Below are 18,538 nucleotides of genomic sequence, written 5' to 3'. Positions count from 1 at the left end.
TTTTTTAATTGTTCGGGCTATCGGGCTAGCCCATTTAATTTCGGGCTAGCCCTATCGGGCCATCGGGCTAATCGGTTTTGGGCTCATCGGGCTAATTTTTTTATCGAGCTAACCCGTTCGGGCTATAGCCCTGTCGGTTTCGGATTTTTTCGAGCTAGCCCATCGGGTTCGAGCCCGATTGACATCCCTACAACTACTCACTAACATAATTTACTCTCATTATATTCTTGTAATGATAGAAAATCCCATCACTAAAAGTTATAATTTAGTATCAAATATTATTTTTTAAATTTTGTATATATTGTTACTTCTCATTAAATATTAACTTTTGTAATACATTTTTTTTATCACTAATCAATATTATATTATGTTGTAGCTATAGATATTGTGTTGGTAAAAATTTTGCAATCAAAGCTTGATCAATATATTAAAAGAGTTCATCCTCACTACCAAAAATGAAATGTTTCATACAAATTTATAAAGACTAAAGGCAACGAAACTGATTATAACAAATAGCCAGAGTAATGTATTTGTTGGCTATTTTGAAAGGTGAGACTGTACAAATAAACATGTTTCCTAATGGAGAACCGTTCAACAATCAATAATGGAGAATCCATCTCTTATTTTAAGGGAAGTTTCTGATCACTAGCCTGAGCCTCAAAATGACAAATGCCTTTGTTCTTTTCACACTGGTCTTCCCTATCAAACCTGCTAAAGTAAAATTGTATAAAGAAAAGGAGAGACAGAAAATGGCAAAAGGAAAGATATCAATACTTAATAAAAGCAGGGGAAAAGATAATATGAAAAAGACTCACATTTGAATAAATGCCACGTTTTTTAGCCCAAAACTTCACACATCGTAGAGTTGTCCTGAAATTCTAGAGTTCAGAAGTTCAAGATTAGTTCTATGGACATTTTTTTAAAAAATTACTCTGTTTTATTTCCCATTTCAGGTTCAACATTCATATTTATAGAAAATTACCTCAACATTTGGAACAAGCTTGAGAATTTGTCCAACATTGTACAACACAGACACATTGGATATGTCCAAATTCTGTCCACAATTAAGAACCATATAGCATTAGTACAAACATAACAGGCTTACAGGCTGCAATGTGCAATTCATATTGACAGAAATTCTATAATATGCTATCCTCAATTAATCAATCTGAAAACTATAGTAAATATATTAGGGCACATTCAATAAATAGAAAATTTTGGAAAAAAGCAAACAAAAAGGAAAATTAAAAAGTAAAAGGGAGAATGGGAAATTTTTTCTTTCTCCAAAGTGGAAAAGCTCCCTTGTTTTCCAATTTAAAAGTTGGAAAACACAGGAGAACTGGCCTGTGTTATGTAATATAATCCAGGTGTTTTGCCTGAACTTATAATAGAAATTTAAACAAACAATACTGCTTAAACTATCCACCAACAAAAATAAAAACTTACATCAGGTACAATCAGTAGAGAAATACTGGCATACAGAAGATCAATTGACCTGTAGAACAATGATCTTATGGACAGTGAAACACTGAAGGAAGCTCCTTACTCCTAGTCGATAAGAACCAAACATGTAAAGCACAACATTTGCATCCTCAACCACCTGATCACTGTATCCTCTCAATCATTGCCCACTGCTAAAGTGCTAATTAATTCATGTGAAAACAATTTAAGCAATGGTCTATGAATTACCTAAAATTTCAGGTAAAACAAAAACAAATCCCTTCACATTACCGTTACCCTCAATCAGTAGCATCTTAAGAATGAAACACAAGGAAGCAGCAGAAAGCATATAAGCATGTTCTTTAACAATGAGTCAATGAAACAGTTTCAAGCCCATTCCAGTAAATTAGGTTGAATAAAAGCTTAATAAATGAAATACTCATGCATTTCATGGACAAGCAAAGAGATCTTGCTTCATATGTTCAAAAAATACATAACCAATGCAAGAGAAATGGTTGGACTGCTAAACTTAACAAAATATCTCCTAAGGTAGAAAACATTTATCAGTCACTGTTCTTTCCATATCCCAAAGTCTCAAACTGCACAAAATTCCAACCTAACAATTGGATCATCCCATCCATCCCGTGAGCACACAACCACACATATGAAGGTTATGTACATATAACAGCAAACATATACCCGCGGTAGGCGAAGGCGAATATGAATTTTCAACTGTCAAAATTAAAAAAAAAATAGCAAATATAGATAACAAGAAACACTTACCGGCGATGGACGAAGGCGGTGGGCTAACTGGTCGGCGGCTATCAAAGGGGAGGCAGAGCGCTCGGCTATCGCAGGGGAGGCGGAGCCCTCGTCGTCGATCGTTGTCGGCAGCAGCTTCGTCGCCTGTCGGATTCGTCAGCAGATAGACACAGCAAAAAAATTAGAAAATGAGATAATAAGAAACACGTATCGGCGGTAGGCGAACTGGCCGGCGGCTATCGCAAGGGAGGCAGAGCCCTCGTCGGCGGCTATCGCAAGGGAGGCAGAGCCCTCGTCGGATATGTCAACGTCGTCGGCTTTGCTTTGGAATCGATTGGACTATGGGGTAAGCGAGAAGCAGAGTTAAACTTGGAGACTTTAGGGTTTCATATTTCTTTCAGGAGCAAAATAGAATTGGGCGCCCAAAAATAAAGTTTTGGAGGGAATGAAATTTTGGTGAAATAATTCGTAGACATCAATAGTGAGAGTAACAACATCATTCCTATCAATAGTGAGAGTATAGTTTTAAAATAAATATAAATTTAAAATTCCGCCACTAAATCGTAAACTTTTAGCTAGAGAAATTTTTAACCGTCACAAAAACTATGTAAATAATACATTTAGTGAGGGGTTTTTGTACCTGTCACTAATTTTTTGTCACTAAAAGTTGTTTTTCTTGTAGTGAACGTCTTGAATCGCCCTACGGTAGGTCAAAGCATGTTCACTAGCTGGTTCGAAGCTAACAAGAAGTTTGATTTGGAAAAGGGAGTAACTTATATTGATATGCTAAAAAAATTTGTCTTGAAGAAGGATATTAGAGAATGACATCCAAGTAAGACGGGGTTTTCAATTAGTTACATTTTTTACGTACCTTCGGGCAGTGCCCAAATATATTACTTGAGATGTCTCTTGAATGTAGTTCGTGGTCCTACCAGTTTTGAAGACATTAGGATCTTTGAGGGTTTAAAATATCCAAGTTTTTGAGATGCCTGCTATGCACGGGGGTTATTGGAAGAGGACAGAGAATGCATTGACGCAATAAATGAGGCAAGTCATTGGTCTACTGCGCAAGCAATGAGGAAATTGTTTGTCATATTACTTACATTGAACTTGGTTATTAGGCCCAAAAATGTGTGGATGAAGTGTGACATCACCTTTCAAAGGACGTACAAGGTAACAGATGGAAAGTATTGCAAGAAAAAGGTAACCGCAAGGAATTTTATGAGCTCTTTATTATTTTTATTCTAATATTCTAAATTGTTTTGATCATGGATCTAACATTTAATTTTGTCAAGTGCAGATTTGTGTTTATCTAATGATGAAAAGAAGAATTTTGGATTGATTGAATTAGAGAAATTGCTTCAATTTACCAATAAGTATTTGAAAGATTATCCTCAAATGCCAATTCTGAACTATGATGATGCATGAGTGGTTGATAATCGTTTGTTGTTTAATGAACTATCTTATGATCGTGATGCTTTACATGAGGAAAGTCAAAAGATTGAAAGGCAATTAACTGATGAACAAACCATAGTATACGATACAATCTTGAAAGATGTATCATTGCACAAAGGTGGATTGTATTTCGTATACGGTTATGGTGTTACGAGGAAAACATTTGTTTGGAAGGCATTGTCTGCAAAATTGCGTTCTAAGGGTGATATTGTAATCAATGTTACATCCAGTGGTATCGCGTCATTGCTTCTACCTGGGGGAAAATTGCACACTCCAAATTTGCAATACCCATCCATTGCTCTTAATGAAGATTCTACGTGTAACATTAGTCAATGTAGCCACCTTGCTAAGTTTATTATAAGGACAAAGCTAATAATCTGGGATGAAGTAGCGATGATGCACAAGCATTGCTTTGAAGCTCTTGATCGAACAATGAGGAATTTGAAGCGATTCAAAGACCCCTAAGTGCTGAAAAGACATTCGGTGGTAAGACTGTTGTATTTGGAGGTGATTTTAGGCAAATATTACCTATAATACCTGAAGGTACAAAACAAGATATTGTATCAACTACTATCAACTCTTCTTACCTTTAGGAAAGATGCCAAGTTATTAGATTAACAAAGAATCTTCGTCTAAATAGAATGGATCCAGGCGTTGATGTGCAACAAGTTGATGAATTTGTAGAATGGCTAGCTTCTATCAGCGATGGAACGATGGGAGGACCAAATGATGGTTATGTAGACGTGAACATCCCTTCGAAAATGTTGTTGCCATCTACTAGTGACCATATAGCAACAATTGAAGATAGTATATTTCCTATGTTCAAGAATGGTGGGTGTGACCAACGATACATGGAAAGCCGTGTAATCTTGGCTCCAACACTTGATGTAGTTAATGCCATCAACGAGCATATGAGTAATTTGAATGTGGTGGAGAACAACACATACTTCAGTTGTGACACAGTCTGTAAGTCCGATTCAAGTAACGGTATCATTTCCGACATTCACACTCCGGAATTTCTGTATGGCTTGAGAGCATCTGGTACCCCTAAACCATGCATTAACTCTAAAGGTGGGATCTCCAGTCATGTTGTTTAGGAACATAGATCACTTATTTGGCCTATGCAATGGTACAAGACTGGTCATTACCAGGTTACCAGATTAAGTGGTGGAAGCAAAAATCGTTACCGGGAACAATTCTGGCTAGATGGTATTAATACCTAGGATGTCAATGACTTCGTCAGATCTAAGATTGACATTCAAATTTCAAAGAATGCAATTCCCTCTAATGCTTTCGTACACAATGAATCAATGATTATAAACAAAAGTCAAGGACAAACATTAATTAACTAACCCATGTAGGGTTGCTCTTAAGGAACCGAGTGTTTATTCATGGCCAACTGTACGTTGTTGCTTCCAAAATTAGCAACCGTAAGAGTTTAAAAATTTTGATTGCCAACGAATTGAAGTTGGACAGAGTAGTACTTCAACTACCAAAGATGTGTACCATGGAGTATTTAATAATTTGTAAATTTCATATATTGATTATTAAGTTTTGTCATTCATCATTGGGTCTAATAACTTGCGTGCGAGTCATTCATCTAAAACAAATTACGAATTTTTTATCGAATACGTATAATCTTAATACGGGTCTAATAACTTGCGTGCGAGTCATTCATGTAAAACAAATTACGAATTTTTTATCGAATACGTATAATCTTAATACATATAAACAATCAATAATTTTAAAAATTATTAGCTATGTTCATATTCAAATAACTTTATTTAACATGTATAACTCTCATCCGTGCATCGCACATGTATAATACTAGTTGACCCACTACTAAAATTGAAAAAATTACAAATAATAGAGTAACAATTTTTTTGAGAATTCAGATTTTCTAATTTCATCGAATTATGAGAACTCATCTCTAAATTGTATGTGATGAAATTGAAATCTCTACCATGTCATTAAAAAAGAATTTTAAGTATAGATGTTCATCCACTAAACCACGGCCGACAACAATAATGAATGTTTGATTTACCATGAAAATGGATTTCTGCTAATTAATAATATAGGCAACCTGTCGTTCAGCTTTCTTTTTCTATCTCCTGTCGTTTTGTAGATATTCCATACTGCGAAATTGGAAGTAGGATTCAGGAAGGAGTAGCGTTGACGTTTTAGATTACTCAACGCAAATTATATCCTTATTGGGATCACATATATTTTTATTTTACGGATTAATTTCAGTTTTGAACTTTCAGTTATTTTATTTATTATTTATTTATTTTTAAATCTAAAATTGATCAGTTTTCATACTTAGTTATAACTTATAAGGAATATTAAAAGTTATCATATTTTCAATGGTCAAGAAATAAATTTAGCCAAATGTTGAATGCATTACTTTAATTTGCGTGATATTGTAGATAATATGATTTTTTTTTTCATCAAATATAGTGCAGTGTACTTGATTTAATTAAATTGTGATATAAACGATGAATTTATAGCTTGACAATTAATAATGAATACAAAATATTCAATATTTTCTTTTATAAATAAAAAGGACAAATCTATGTTTAGACTCTCACATAGTGTTATTTGTTAGTTGTTTTAGTCTCTAACTATTTAAGTTTTAACACCTAGAAAAATCAAATTATTAAATTCTATTAAAATGTTATTTAGTAAATCAATATTTAAAAATTTTATTATCTTTAATCATAATAACTTTTTTCGTTTTGGTATTTCATTTACAAAATAAAAAATTGACAACTTTCTTCAATTTCGATTCCTAAATTTTTCATCTTCAGTTGTGGTACATCGTGTCTATTTTAATTTCCATACACGAACATGTTAAAATCACATTTTTATTTTAAAAATTAAATATCAAAACTAAAGAAATGTATAATTAAAGAAGAACCATTAAAAAATTAAAATACACATGTATTAAGTAAAATTTTAAGAGTTTAATATTTTTAATTTGTTGCTCAATGGGTTAAAACTGTAACTTTTTTGAAGAGTTAGTAGTATATATTGCAATGGTGAAAAGTTAGTGACTAAAATAGTTAGAAAGAACCAATTGAGAAACTAAAAATGTATTTTTTCCTAAATAAAATTCATTTGTCAACATAAGTCATTGCGAAAATGGTCAAATAAGCTCTTGAACTTTACACGAAAATGCAGTTAATAAACTCTTGAACTTTACACGCAAGGTCATTGGCAAGTTTGAGTGCTTAATGGCACTCTTTTAAAATTCATGGGCTTAATTGTACTTTCGTATAAAGTTCAATAACGACACACACCTCGGTTTGACAAAGCATTTGAAAGGATGTAAATCATGACAATTCAGTGCTTCTGTTGAGCCAAATTGTCCGTGCGCACAAGAGATTTGTCAACTTTGGGCATAATTCCACACTGTCGTTGTCGAATTCCGAACTTTAATCTCTTACCCCAAATACTACCTACTGAACCAATGATTTAAGCTCATGCGAGCATTTATCAATCTTCTTCACCACTGCAGCATCATGTGTACCCCATTTGACCTACAACTACTCAACACACCCTTAAGAAAGCCAAAATATAACAAGAATGATGGATAGTTTGACTTATAAATGATTTCTTCAGAGATTTATGTTAAACTTACTGAATTGAGTGGTTACAAGAAATTAAAGTTCGAATTTAACTTACAAGATGGCATTCAACTTATTATCTTTAAGTTATAATAAATAAATAGATCATTTAACTAATTTGAGACAAAATGAATGCTTAGAGTAATAATGTACGTGCTGTGCTTCATCACCCATAAGAGAGTGTCTTACACCTAAGTTTTGATGGGAATAGGACTAAGTCCAGTAGAGTTTAATTATACCTAATCCTGTACAACAAAAAAAAAACAACCTAATATAGGTAACCCCATATTTCAACCCTAGATTTCTAAAGTTATACTTGAGTCACCCCATCCATGTTCGTTAGAAAAGTTGTGTTGCTCCGGTTGAATGATAGTTTAGATATAAAAACAAACGAAAACAGAAAGAAGAAAGGGATAGTAGTCCGGGGTCATTTGTTTGTTATTTCATTCCAAGAAAAACAAACAAAATAGGTATAAAAAACGCCACTCTATAGCTAGTATTAAGTTGCTATCCAATGCCGGACCCTTAATTCAACATTAAACTTATATGTAAAATAATTATATATTATTGTGTATTGTTAAAGAATGAAAATCTCACAAAGGAGTTTCTATCCTAAGTTACTGTTCACACGCGGCCAAGGACGAAGCTACAGCGGAGACAGAAGCTGTCCTCCTCCTCCACTCCCCATATATAGTACTCCGTGAGTGTGTAGTACATGATTAGAGATAAATAAATTATATATACACAAGTAAACAAAAGTTGAATTAGTGGGATGGCAAGTTGTGACTTCAAAATATAATATGTGCAAGCATTCCTTTATATTAATATTTAATAGTGAGATGAATAATTTAGAGCATCCATATCAATTGGAGTTTTTTCGCGGTTTTTTAAGAATTTTTGTAAGTGTGATTAGGATAGAGAAAATGAGTGGGGAAGAAAAAGAAAATTAAAACAAATTTAATTAAAAAAAACAGAAAAGGAAGGTTGTCAGCCGCGCGTCCAGCGGGCGCAATTAGTGCCTCCCACGCGAATAATTTCGTGTGTTCTTCTCTTCATTGGAACCCACTCTTCTGCAATATCTCCATCCTTTGCAGAAGAACCCCAAAATTATCTCACCCAGTTTCTCTCTCCAACATGGCATTGCTTTTCTGACAAAACCCAGTTTCTCTCTCCAACATGGCATTGCTTTTCTGACAAAAACCCCAAATAATTTACTGATAGGGATGCTCTTATAATGTGTTTTCTATTTGGATCATTTTATCAAACTAATTATGTTTCATATTTTGTTTTAATTATTTTTTTTCAAACTAATTATGTTTCATATTTTGTTTTAATTATTTTTTTTAGGGAAAACGACACTTTTGGCCCCTGAATTGTTTTACTTTTGAAAATTTGGCCCCTGTAAATTGATTTGAACAAACTTAGTCCTTTAATTGATAGGTTGGCAATGTAAACAGCAAACATTTTGTATTAGCTCTCAAACGACGGCCTACTTCATCGGCGTCGCCGGATTCCCCTAGCATTACACATCACTAGCATAGGAACACAGTGTGGCGGGCATTAGCGTTGATATATTTTAAAGAAGCTTTAATGTATAGAGTAATTGACAAATATAACCCCATGAAAAAAAGACTTATTAATCAAATTGTAATTATATAATTCTAAGGACTAAATGTGTCACACTACAAACAATTTAGAGCATCCATATCAATTGGAGTTTTTTCGCGGTTTTTTAAGAGTTTTTGTAATTTTGATTAGGATAGAGAAAATGAGTGGGGAAGAAAAAGAAAATTAAAACAAATTTAATTAAAAAAAAACAGAAAAGGAAGGTTGTCAGCCGCGCGTCCAGCGGGCGCAATTAGTGCCTCCCACGCGAATAATTTCGTGTGTTCTTCTCTTCATTGGGACCCACTCTTCTGCAATATCTCCATCCTTTGCAGAAGAACCCCAAAATTATCTCACCCAGTTTCTCTCTCCAACATGGCATTGCTTTTCTGACAAAAACCCCAAATAATTTACTGATAGGGATGCTCTTATAATGTGTTTTCTATTTGGATCATTTTATCAAACTAATTATGTTTCATATTTTGTTTTAATTATTTTTTTAGGGAAAATGACACTTTTGGCCCCTGAATTGTTTTACTTTTGAAAATTTGGCCCTTGTAAATTGATTTGAACAAACTTAGTCATTTAATTGTTTATAGTGTGACACATTTAGTCCTTAGAATTATATAATTACAATTTGATTAATAAGTCTTTCTTTCATGGGGTTATATTTGTCAATTACTCTATACATTAAAGCTTCTTTAAAATATATCAACGCTAATGCCCGCCACACTGTGTTCCTATGCTAGTGATGTGTAATGCTAGGGGAATCCGGCGACGCCGATGAAGTAGGCCGTCGTTTGAGAGCTAATACAAAATGTTTGCTGTTTACATTGCCAACCTATCTTCAGAGGACTTTTAGCCTAGGGATTAAGATCTTCCTCTTCTTTGCAGTCTCTGAAGAAAGGAGGCTCGTAGTCAGCAGGCTGCAAAAGCAGCAAACCATGTTGTCAATACTCAATATTCTCATTTAGTGAAGTGTTGTTGGATGTAAGGTGCAAACTAAACTGTGTTTTTGGTCTGCCACATTAAACATAAGTTTCTGAATGCACAAACACAAAGAATGTGGTCACTCACAAAGCTATGAATTCTGGTTTGCAGGACTATGAGGACTATCCATCTATCCCTAAAGCATTTTCCATTTCTCCACATTATATTAAAAAACTATGGTCCATAAAAAAAGAATTTCATGTATTTTATAAAGCACACTTCATGCATCCCTGAAGAGAAGATGCAGCAAAAGTAACTTTATGTAACAATCTCGTCGCTGGAAAATTTTGCGGAAATTTGGCAGAAATCTTGGGCACCCTGAAGCTCATTAGCAAGCCAAGTTGACCACATTGGTATGGAGAGAAAGAAGCTTTAATGGGTAGAGTAATTGACAAATATAACCTCATGAAAAATGATTTTTTAATCAAATTTGTAATTATATAATTCTAAGGATTAAATGTGCCACACTATAAACAATTAAAGGACTAAATTGGTTCAAATCAGTTTACAGGGGCCAAATTTCCAAATGTAAAACAATTCAGTGGCCAAAAACGCCGTTTTCCCTTTTTTTATATAAAGTTTTAATGTGTTTTGATTTTTTCGCCCATATCCAACAGTATTTAGGGTTATGCTTTTAAGTGTTTTTTTATTTTTTTTGTTAAAAACTATCTCTTTTATATTAATCTTTCGCCCCTACTGAATAAATTTTCTAGATCTGTCCCTACGTGTGGCTACCTCTTCTTTTTTCAAATCTGAAAATATCTATTTGTATCATACATCAGGGTTCGACACACGGGCGATGGCACGGGGTCAGCTGGTGCCTATGCATGGAAACTGGCAGACCACGAGCGTGTCGATGCCCGTGCACATAGCATGTTTACTACACAGGTGTGCTAACTGCCGACGCCCGTGAGCGCTCTTGAGTTCGCGCCAGAAACTTGACTTTTCTCCTTTTTGCGCATCCTCTTCGCGGCTCACTTCCAAATGTCCTTCTACTTCCTTTCCATGCATTTTTTTTTTGCTCCAAATTGGTTATCTTTTGCTCCAAAATGCTTCTTCTTTCCTTAGTTGTGCAATTGGGTGAAACTATATGCAAAACAATTCATTTAATTCAATTCCCCAATTAAACACACTAAAATATGCACTAAATGAGGTGAAGTAGAGAGTAAAGTATAGCTCAAATAAAGTGTCATCAACTCCCCCACACTTAAATTGTTGCTTGTCCTCAAGCAACTTGCTAAGGATGAAGCAAAAGAAAAACAATATATGATCATTCAAAAATTTTACTAAAGCAATGTGAAAACATACAAATGTTCAATAATGAATCTAAAGAAGTTTAAGAAACCTTAAATGCATCCATTGTTCAACTTTTATTCTCTTTTCTCTAGATTCCAAGTTCACACTGAATTATCCCGATCTGCAATTTGCGCGACCATTGTCATCGTTGCTCCATATTATGATCACCCTCCAGGCCTCCAAATATCACATGGATGACGAGCTTGGCACTCGAAAGCAACGGTTGGTCATTGTCAATCTCGGGATCTTTCTACTTCTTCTGCTTGTAAGACTTCTTAAAGATTTTCTTCCAACATTTCTTCTCTTTTTCGTTCTTTACGAATTGACTAAACTCACCCAAGCAAAGAAATTCTCCAATGACCTTCCTCAAAGTGTGGCATTCTTATGTGTCATAACCTCGGTTTCGATGGTAGGCACAATATTTAGATTTGTCTTACACATCCCGAGTAGGTTCTGGTTGCTGGATCAAGTTGCACGCTTGTGCATAGTTGAGTACCTCCACTGTAGGTCAATTTAATGGTTGGTGTAGGTCAATTTAATGGTGTATAAGAAACTGATGGCATATCGCGTCCTCTTGCTTATTGATCGCCTTGTTTAGAGTATAGATAACAAACCCTTCGACCAAATCATCTCTCCTCTCGCCTTTTATCCGAGTTTGCCTTCTCAGCATTAGCTTATGTAAGGTGCTAAGGCAGTTACATTACGGTACTACCTACTTATAAATGCTAAGCACCTTGCATAAAGGTGCTTACATTAAGAAACTTTCGTAAGATTCTTAAACATGGCATAGCACAACCAACATGAACTGTAAATTTTCATACAAAAGTTGTGAATGAAAGTCGTGGGTGTATACGAATCATGCCTTTTTAGGATCATTTTTATTTGCATCCCTCCCCTTCTCCTACGTGTGAGAGTTAGCCTTTATGCTATAAATTTAAACCATCCTTCATGCTATATATATATATATATATATATATATATATATATATATATATGTATGTATATATATATATATATATATGTATGTATATATATATATATATATATATATGTATATATATATATATATATATATACATATATATGTATGTATATATACATACATATATATATATATATACATACACATATATATATGTGTATATATATATATATACACATATATATATATACATACACACACACACACACACACACACACACACACACACACACACACATATATATATATATATATGTATGTATATATGTATGTATGTATGTAAATACATATTGTTAGGAAATAATAATATATGATTTGATATGATTATGTGATTGATATGATTTGATATGATTTGGTATGATTTGATCCTCTACCATAATATGGGTTGTAGTTCCACCTATAAATACCTCTTGTAACTCTCATTCTTTTTAATGAAATGAACTATTCTATTATTCTATCATGGTTTCAGAGCCAAGGTTCTTTCAAGAAACTTTATCCATCTCCTTCTCCCTCTAGCCGGCATCAATCACCATGGCCAGTGGTGGTGATGATCCTCTTGATGCTCTTCCCACCGGGTTGAAGCTTTTTATCCAAAATCTTCAATTCACTCTCTCTCCAAAAAAACTTGATGATACTAATTTCTTTCATGGGTCTCTACAACATCTACAAATCTCACTGCTCATCGTCTTGTGGGATATGTTTATGGCTCTATCTCTCCACCACCCGCCACTCTTCCCGTCGCCGCTGAAGGGACAACAACAACACCTACCGTCACCATCTCGAATCCAGATTTTTGGTCAATTATTGATGCACATCTGTGTGCCTGTCTCCTCGCAATCATCACCCCGTCCGTGAAAAATAATCTTCATGGCCTAACCTCCGTCGCTGCAGCTATTTGGAGTCATCTTTAACTTCGGTACAATTCTCTTTCTCGTACACATATATTTCAGTTAAAGGAACAACTTCATAACATTCAAAAGGATGGTGATTCTATGCAAAAATATCTCGACTCTATTGTTAAAATTGTTGCTGCCTTGGATCGTGCAAAATCTGTTGTTCCTGAACAAGATGTTATTCTCTGTGTGCTTAGGGGCTTACCATCTGAATACTCCTCCATCAAACAAAATATTCGAATGAATATTGTTAAAGTTACATTTGCTCAAGTCTCATCGTGGCTGCTAACGGATGAACTTACTTTGCAAATGGAACAGAGAATTCAGCTTCGTGAGTCGACCTCGAACACTGAACCACACACGGCTCTTTACGTCGAACGTTGTCGTAGACGGAGTCCGAATCGTGGCCAAGATAGTTTTTTCGGTCGTAGTCATCTCGGGCGAGGGACCTTTACCTGTGGCTGAGGTGGTCAGCCTAACCATGGACGTGGTCCTCCGCGTGACTCCATTATCTGTCAAATTTATGGCAAGTACAATCATGCAGCATGGGATTGCTGGCATCGTTTTGATTCTGAATACAGTGGATCATCTATCTCTACACCTCAAGCCTTTTATGCTTCTCAGTCTGCAAACTCCAACGAAAATTGGTTCTTGGACACAGGTGCCAATGCTCATGTGACTCCGGATCTGTCGCGTCTTTATTCACACACTCCATACTCAGGCACTGAAAATGTGACTAGTGCAAGTGGTCATCCTCTACCCATAGCTCATGTTGGCTCAGGTAAAATACCCACTGCCTCAAGAATCTTCCATCTTGGTAATCTCCTTCATGTCCCATCTCTCAAATCTCATCTTCTCTCTGTTTATCGTTTTACCAAAGATAACAATTGCACCCTTGTTTTTAACCCTTCTGAATTTCAGATCCTAGACAACAAAACTCATCGGGTGAGATATAGAGGCCCTTGTGAGCACAGACTATACATGTTACCTTCCAATTATCAAGTCACACCTGATCTGAGTTGTCTCTGTCTCTTCGCTCCGTTGTTGTCACTTCTCAAGATTGGCATCGTCGTTTGGGACACCCCTCTCTTCAAGTTACAAACAGTCTACTTTCTCTTTTAGGTTGGACTTAAGCAAGCTCTGAGAGCGTGGTACCTTCGTCTCTCATCATTCTTAACAGCTTAGGGGTTCACTACTACTACTCATGATACCAGTCTTTTTATCAAGTGCTCTGCTCAGGGAACTCTTATCTTACTTTGTTATGTTGATGACATAGTTATTACTGGATCTTCCACTTCTCTTATTCAGAGTTTTATTCGGAGCATGCATCATGAGTTTCAGATGAAGGATCTTGGTCCCTTAAAATATTTTTTAGGCTTGGAGGTTCAGCGTACCACCGACCGCCTTCTGCTCTGTCAGATTAAGTATGCCAGTGAGCTCATCCATAGTGCAGGAGTTGATTCGGCCACCACTACTCCTACGCCAATCAGCCCTAGCACTTCTACTAATGACGGTGATACTCCCTTTTCTAATCTACGTTTGTTTCGCAGTCTGGTTGGTGGTCTTCAGTATCTCACGGTTACCAGACCTGATATTCAGTATGTTGTGAATTATGTTGCTCAGAAAATCCATAACCCTACAGACCAAGACTTTCACACTCTAAAGCGTATTTTGCGCTATGTTAAAGAGACCATCACTCATGGCCTTGAATTTGGGAGGGGGGGGGGGTATGCGTCTCCGTGGCTACTCTAACTCTGATTGAGCTAATGATCCACAGGACAGTCATTTAACGACGGGCTACCTTATCTATCTTGGTGATAATCTTGTGTCTTGGAGCATTGAAAAACAGACACGTGTTTCAAAATCATCCACGAACGCTGAATATCGTGCTTTATCAACTGCAGCATCGGAAGTAATGTGGCTTATATATATTCTGACTGTTCTACATATTGTCACGCCTCCACATGTTCTCTTCTGTGACAATCAATCAGCCATATGTCTTACAAAGAATCCAGTTTTCCATAAGAAGATGAACCATGTAGGAACTGACTGTCTCTTCGTTCGAGAGCAAGTCATAGATGGGTCTATGATAGTTGAGCATGTTTATTCTGAAGATCAACTTGCATATTTTCTCAACAAACCCCTGACATCGCAGCGATTCCACTTCCTCATATCCAAGCTTCCTCTTGCTACTGCCAGACTCAGCTTGAGGGGAGATGTTAGCAAATAATAATATATATGATTTGATATAATAATATACGATTTGAATGAGTATGTGATTGAAATGATTTGATATGATTTGGTATGATTTGATCCTCTACCATAATATGGGTTGTAGTTCAACCTATAAATACCTCTTGTAACTCTCATTCTTCTTACTGAAATGAACTATTCTATTATTCTATCACATATGTATGTATGTATGTGCCTGTGTGTGTGTATACATACATATACATACATACATATATATATATATATATATATATATATATATATACACATATATATATATACACATACATATATACATATAATACATATACACATACATATATACATATACACATACATATATATATACATATACACATACATATATATATATATCCATATATACACACGCACACACACATATATATACATATATATATACATACATCCATATATATATATGTATATATATGGATGTATGTATATATATATGCATATATATACATATACATATACAGTATGTGTATATGTATATGTATATGTATATGTATATATATGTATATATATATATACATATATATATGTATATATATATACATATATATACATATACATACATACATCCATATATATATATATATATATATATATATATATATATAATTTTAATCATATGAGACAAGCTATTTAAGTGATAAATAAAACTTGTTGTGGAGCGTCCATCATACATTTTTTGAAGGCTAAGATTATTCTTCTTTTTTTTTTTTTTGTTTTGTGCTTAATATTAATTATTAGGGGCTTTAATGTAATTGTATGTGTGTTTTATTTTCAGAATAGGATTCTATTCATATAATATGCTTGATTTTAGGTTTTTTAGTTTTGGTAGGATTGGTTTTTCTTCTTTGATTCCATTGGTCCACAGTCAGTCGTTCGTATGCATTGTTGAAGGTTCTCACCAGTCCTCATCCTTTGCCCAAGTATGGAATTTGTTGGTGAAGGTATGGTTTCTTTACATCTTTTTTACATGTGCCGGTTCAGTAAGGGGGGTTTGGGTGGTAATGTGCATGTTCATGTGCTATTGGTTTTGTGTTCTTTGTGTTTTTAAGTTGTGTGTGGGTTTTTGTTGTGTTTGCGACGTTTAGGTGGGAGTGTGGGTTAGGTGGAGTTCTTTGCATTGCCATCATTCTCGGCATTGCTAGTGTCTTCCTTGCCCTCTACGTATGTTTTGGTGTATAACGTCTCCATTTTTTTTATTCTGACTTCCGCTAGTGTGTGCATGTGTGGTTTTGATCGTGTGCATATATGTATTTATGATGTCTGCACAGGTGTCATATGATCTATATTACCCTTGTATTTTTTCAGAAAATATTATTGGTATTTTGTACTATAGTGTTTGGAGGGAGGGGGAGTATTTTTTTTCGTGGGTTCTCCACTGTGTGTTTCATTTTCCTTATTTTGTTTAGATTAGTTCTGTGCATTTTTTTGGCATCTGCGGAGGAATTTCTGTGTTGTGTTGAAGTACACATATGAGTATACGTATGTGCACACTGTCGGTGTGTGTTTGTTCTGTTGTAAATCTTATAGCGTTGTTCGTGATTTTTTTACTATATCCCACTTGCTAGCATTATTTTGTGGTGATGAAGATTTTGCAGTTGATAGTGGGGGAGAAAGTTGCAAATCATCAAAAGAACTTACTGCAGAAAAAGCTGCAAATTCAACCCGCGAGTGCAAGGCGTGTCACAAATATGATGTACATAACAACCATAATTGCCCATTAAATCCAAAGTCAAAGTCGAAGGCAAAGCCAAAGCCAAAGTCATAGTTTTTCTTCTTTGCATGTAGATGTGAGGAGTTATTTCATTGTTTTTCTTAGTCATTGTGTAGTCGAAACGTTTAATATATAAATAATTCATTTGTTTACTGGTTCTCATCGTTTAGTAGTTTTTTTTTTTTTTTTTTGCATATGGAATTTGTTTGTGCACCCAGTTAGACAACCCTATTGTTGATAATTAATTTCATGTTTTACACTTGTCTAATTGAGGCTTACTAGTAAATGTCCCTTATTTTTTTCGCTCCCTTCTATTATTGAAGTATGTTTACATTGATATGGGTTTTTGTTGGTGTGCATCTACTTTATGAACTGTGTGTATGTTAGTTTTGGGTAGCGTTGCTTTCCAAAGTAGGTGTGTGCACGCAGGATCATAACCGTGTGCACAGAGGCGAATTTTGTTACTAACTAGTGGATCAAATAGAATAATTTTATTAACAGCACTGTGTGCACTTGTGTGTTGCAGCATGTGCATGTTTGGCTCTTTTTACCACTATTTCCTGGATTAACGCTAGTCTCTTTTTACCACTTTTTCTGGATTAAAAAAAAAAGCATGTTTAAGGCACTGTGTGCACTTGTTTATTCATCATTTACTAGTTCTCATCATTTTGTAGTTCTTTTTTGCATGTGAATTTTGTATGTGCACCCAGTTAGAGAACCATGTTCTTGATAATTAATTCTATGTTTTACACTTGTCTAATTGTTAAGGTGAGTCAACCTAAAGCTTAAGGTGCGTGGTTTGTGTGCTTAAGGTGCGTGGTTTGTATGCTTAAGGTGGGTGAGTGTTGAAACTTAAGGTGAGTAAATCTAAACCTTAAGGTGCGTCAATTTCCTTCTTAAGATACGTTGTTTCCCTTCTTAAGGTGCATTGTTTTCATTCTTAAGGTGCGTCAGTTTTTTTTTTTTAGTTCCACAATACAACCAATATTCTTTATATGATTTTCTCTACAAAGTCATATTTATGTTAATCCAACTTATGGTGCGTAGATTAGAACTTAAGGTGCATCATTTAGAATTTTTTTAAAAAGTGCATTGATCACCGCACAATTGCACGGGAATCTTTCTAGTATTTGTATGTGCGATGTGCAAAAAATAAGTGCTCAATATTAGTACTTTATATTAAAATTTTAAATTTGTTTAGATTTTAGATGTTTAAATTATATTAAATAATAATAATAATTTAAAACATTTTTATAAATTTGATATTTATATTCTAAAAAGTAACTAACATGCATATAACTCCAATATATAATGTGTACATGCATATTATTATTATTATTGAATAATATAAGAAAATATAAGGTGGATGCGTGTGTATAGTAATAATAGTGGAAAAAATAACGGAAGTTATAACGGTAAGGGTATATATTTGTCCAAAATATTATATAGTACAACTTTTATAGCTTAATGTATAAAAACTTGTAAGTGAAACTAGGTGCACTTTTAAGTG

The 18,538-nt window shown here is 34.6% G+C and overlaps 1 protein-coding gene and 1 long non-coding RNA gene across 6 annotated transcripts; one reads left to right on the top strand and one right to left on the bottom strand.

Moving 5' to 3' along the window:
- Nucleotides 1–400: 400 nt before the first annotated feature.
- LOC115995726 lies at nucleotides 401–2,617 on the bottom strand. 5 transcript variants are annotated; one of them, XR_004093552.1, is made up of 5 exons: nucleotides 2,224–2,617; nucleotides 1,447–1,642; nucleotides 983–1,054; nucleotides 816–878; nucleotides 401–708 (listed from the first exon to the last, which is right to left on the bottom strand). It is a non-coding gene; the product is annotated as an uncharacterized LOC115995726 (long non-coding RNA). The 5 variants fall into 5 exon arrangements; XR_004093554.1 differs by having other exon boundaries at nucleotides 1,447–1,634; XR_004093555.1 differs by having other exon boundaries at nucleotides 1,447–1,631.
- A 659-nt stretch (nucleotides 2,618–3,276) lies between these two features.
- LOC115995959 lies at nucleotides 3,277–4,122 on the top strand. Its single transcript, XM_031235106.1, has 2 exons — nucleotides 3,277–3,405; nucleotides 3,691–4,122. The coding sequence occupies exons 1-2, from the start codon at nucleotides 3,277–3,279 to the stop codon at nucleotides 4,120–4,122; spliced, it is 561 nt and encodes a 186-aa protein (XP_031090966.1).
- The last annotated feature ends 14,416 nt before the right edge of the window (nucleotides 4,123–18,538 follow it).

Source organism: Ipomoea triloba, chromosome 11 (assembly GCF_003576645.1).
Source record: "Ipomoea triloba cultivar NCNSP0323 chromosome 11, ASM357664v1".
Classification (NCBI taxonomy): Eukaryota; Viridiplantae; Streptophyta; class Magnoliopsida; order Solanales; family Convolvulaceae; genus Ipomoea; species Ipomoea triloba.
The sequence above is the reverse complement of the archived record's forward strand: the minus strand, read 5'-3'. Positions and strand labels throughout refer to the sequence as shown.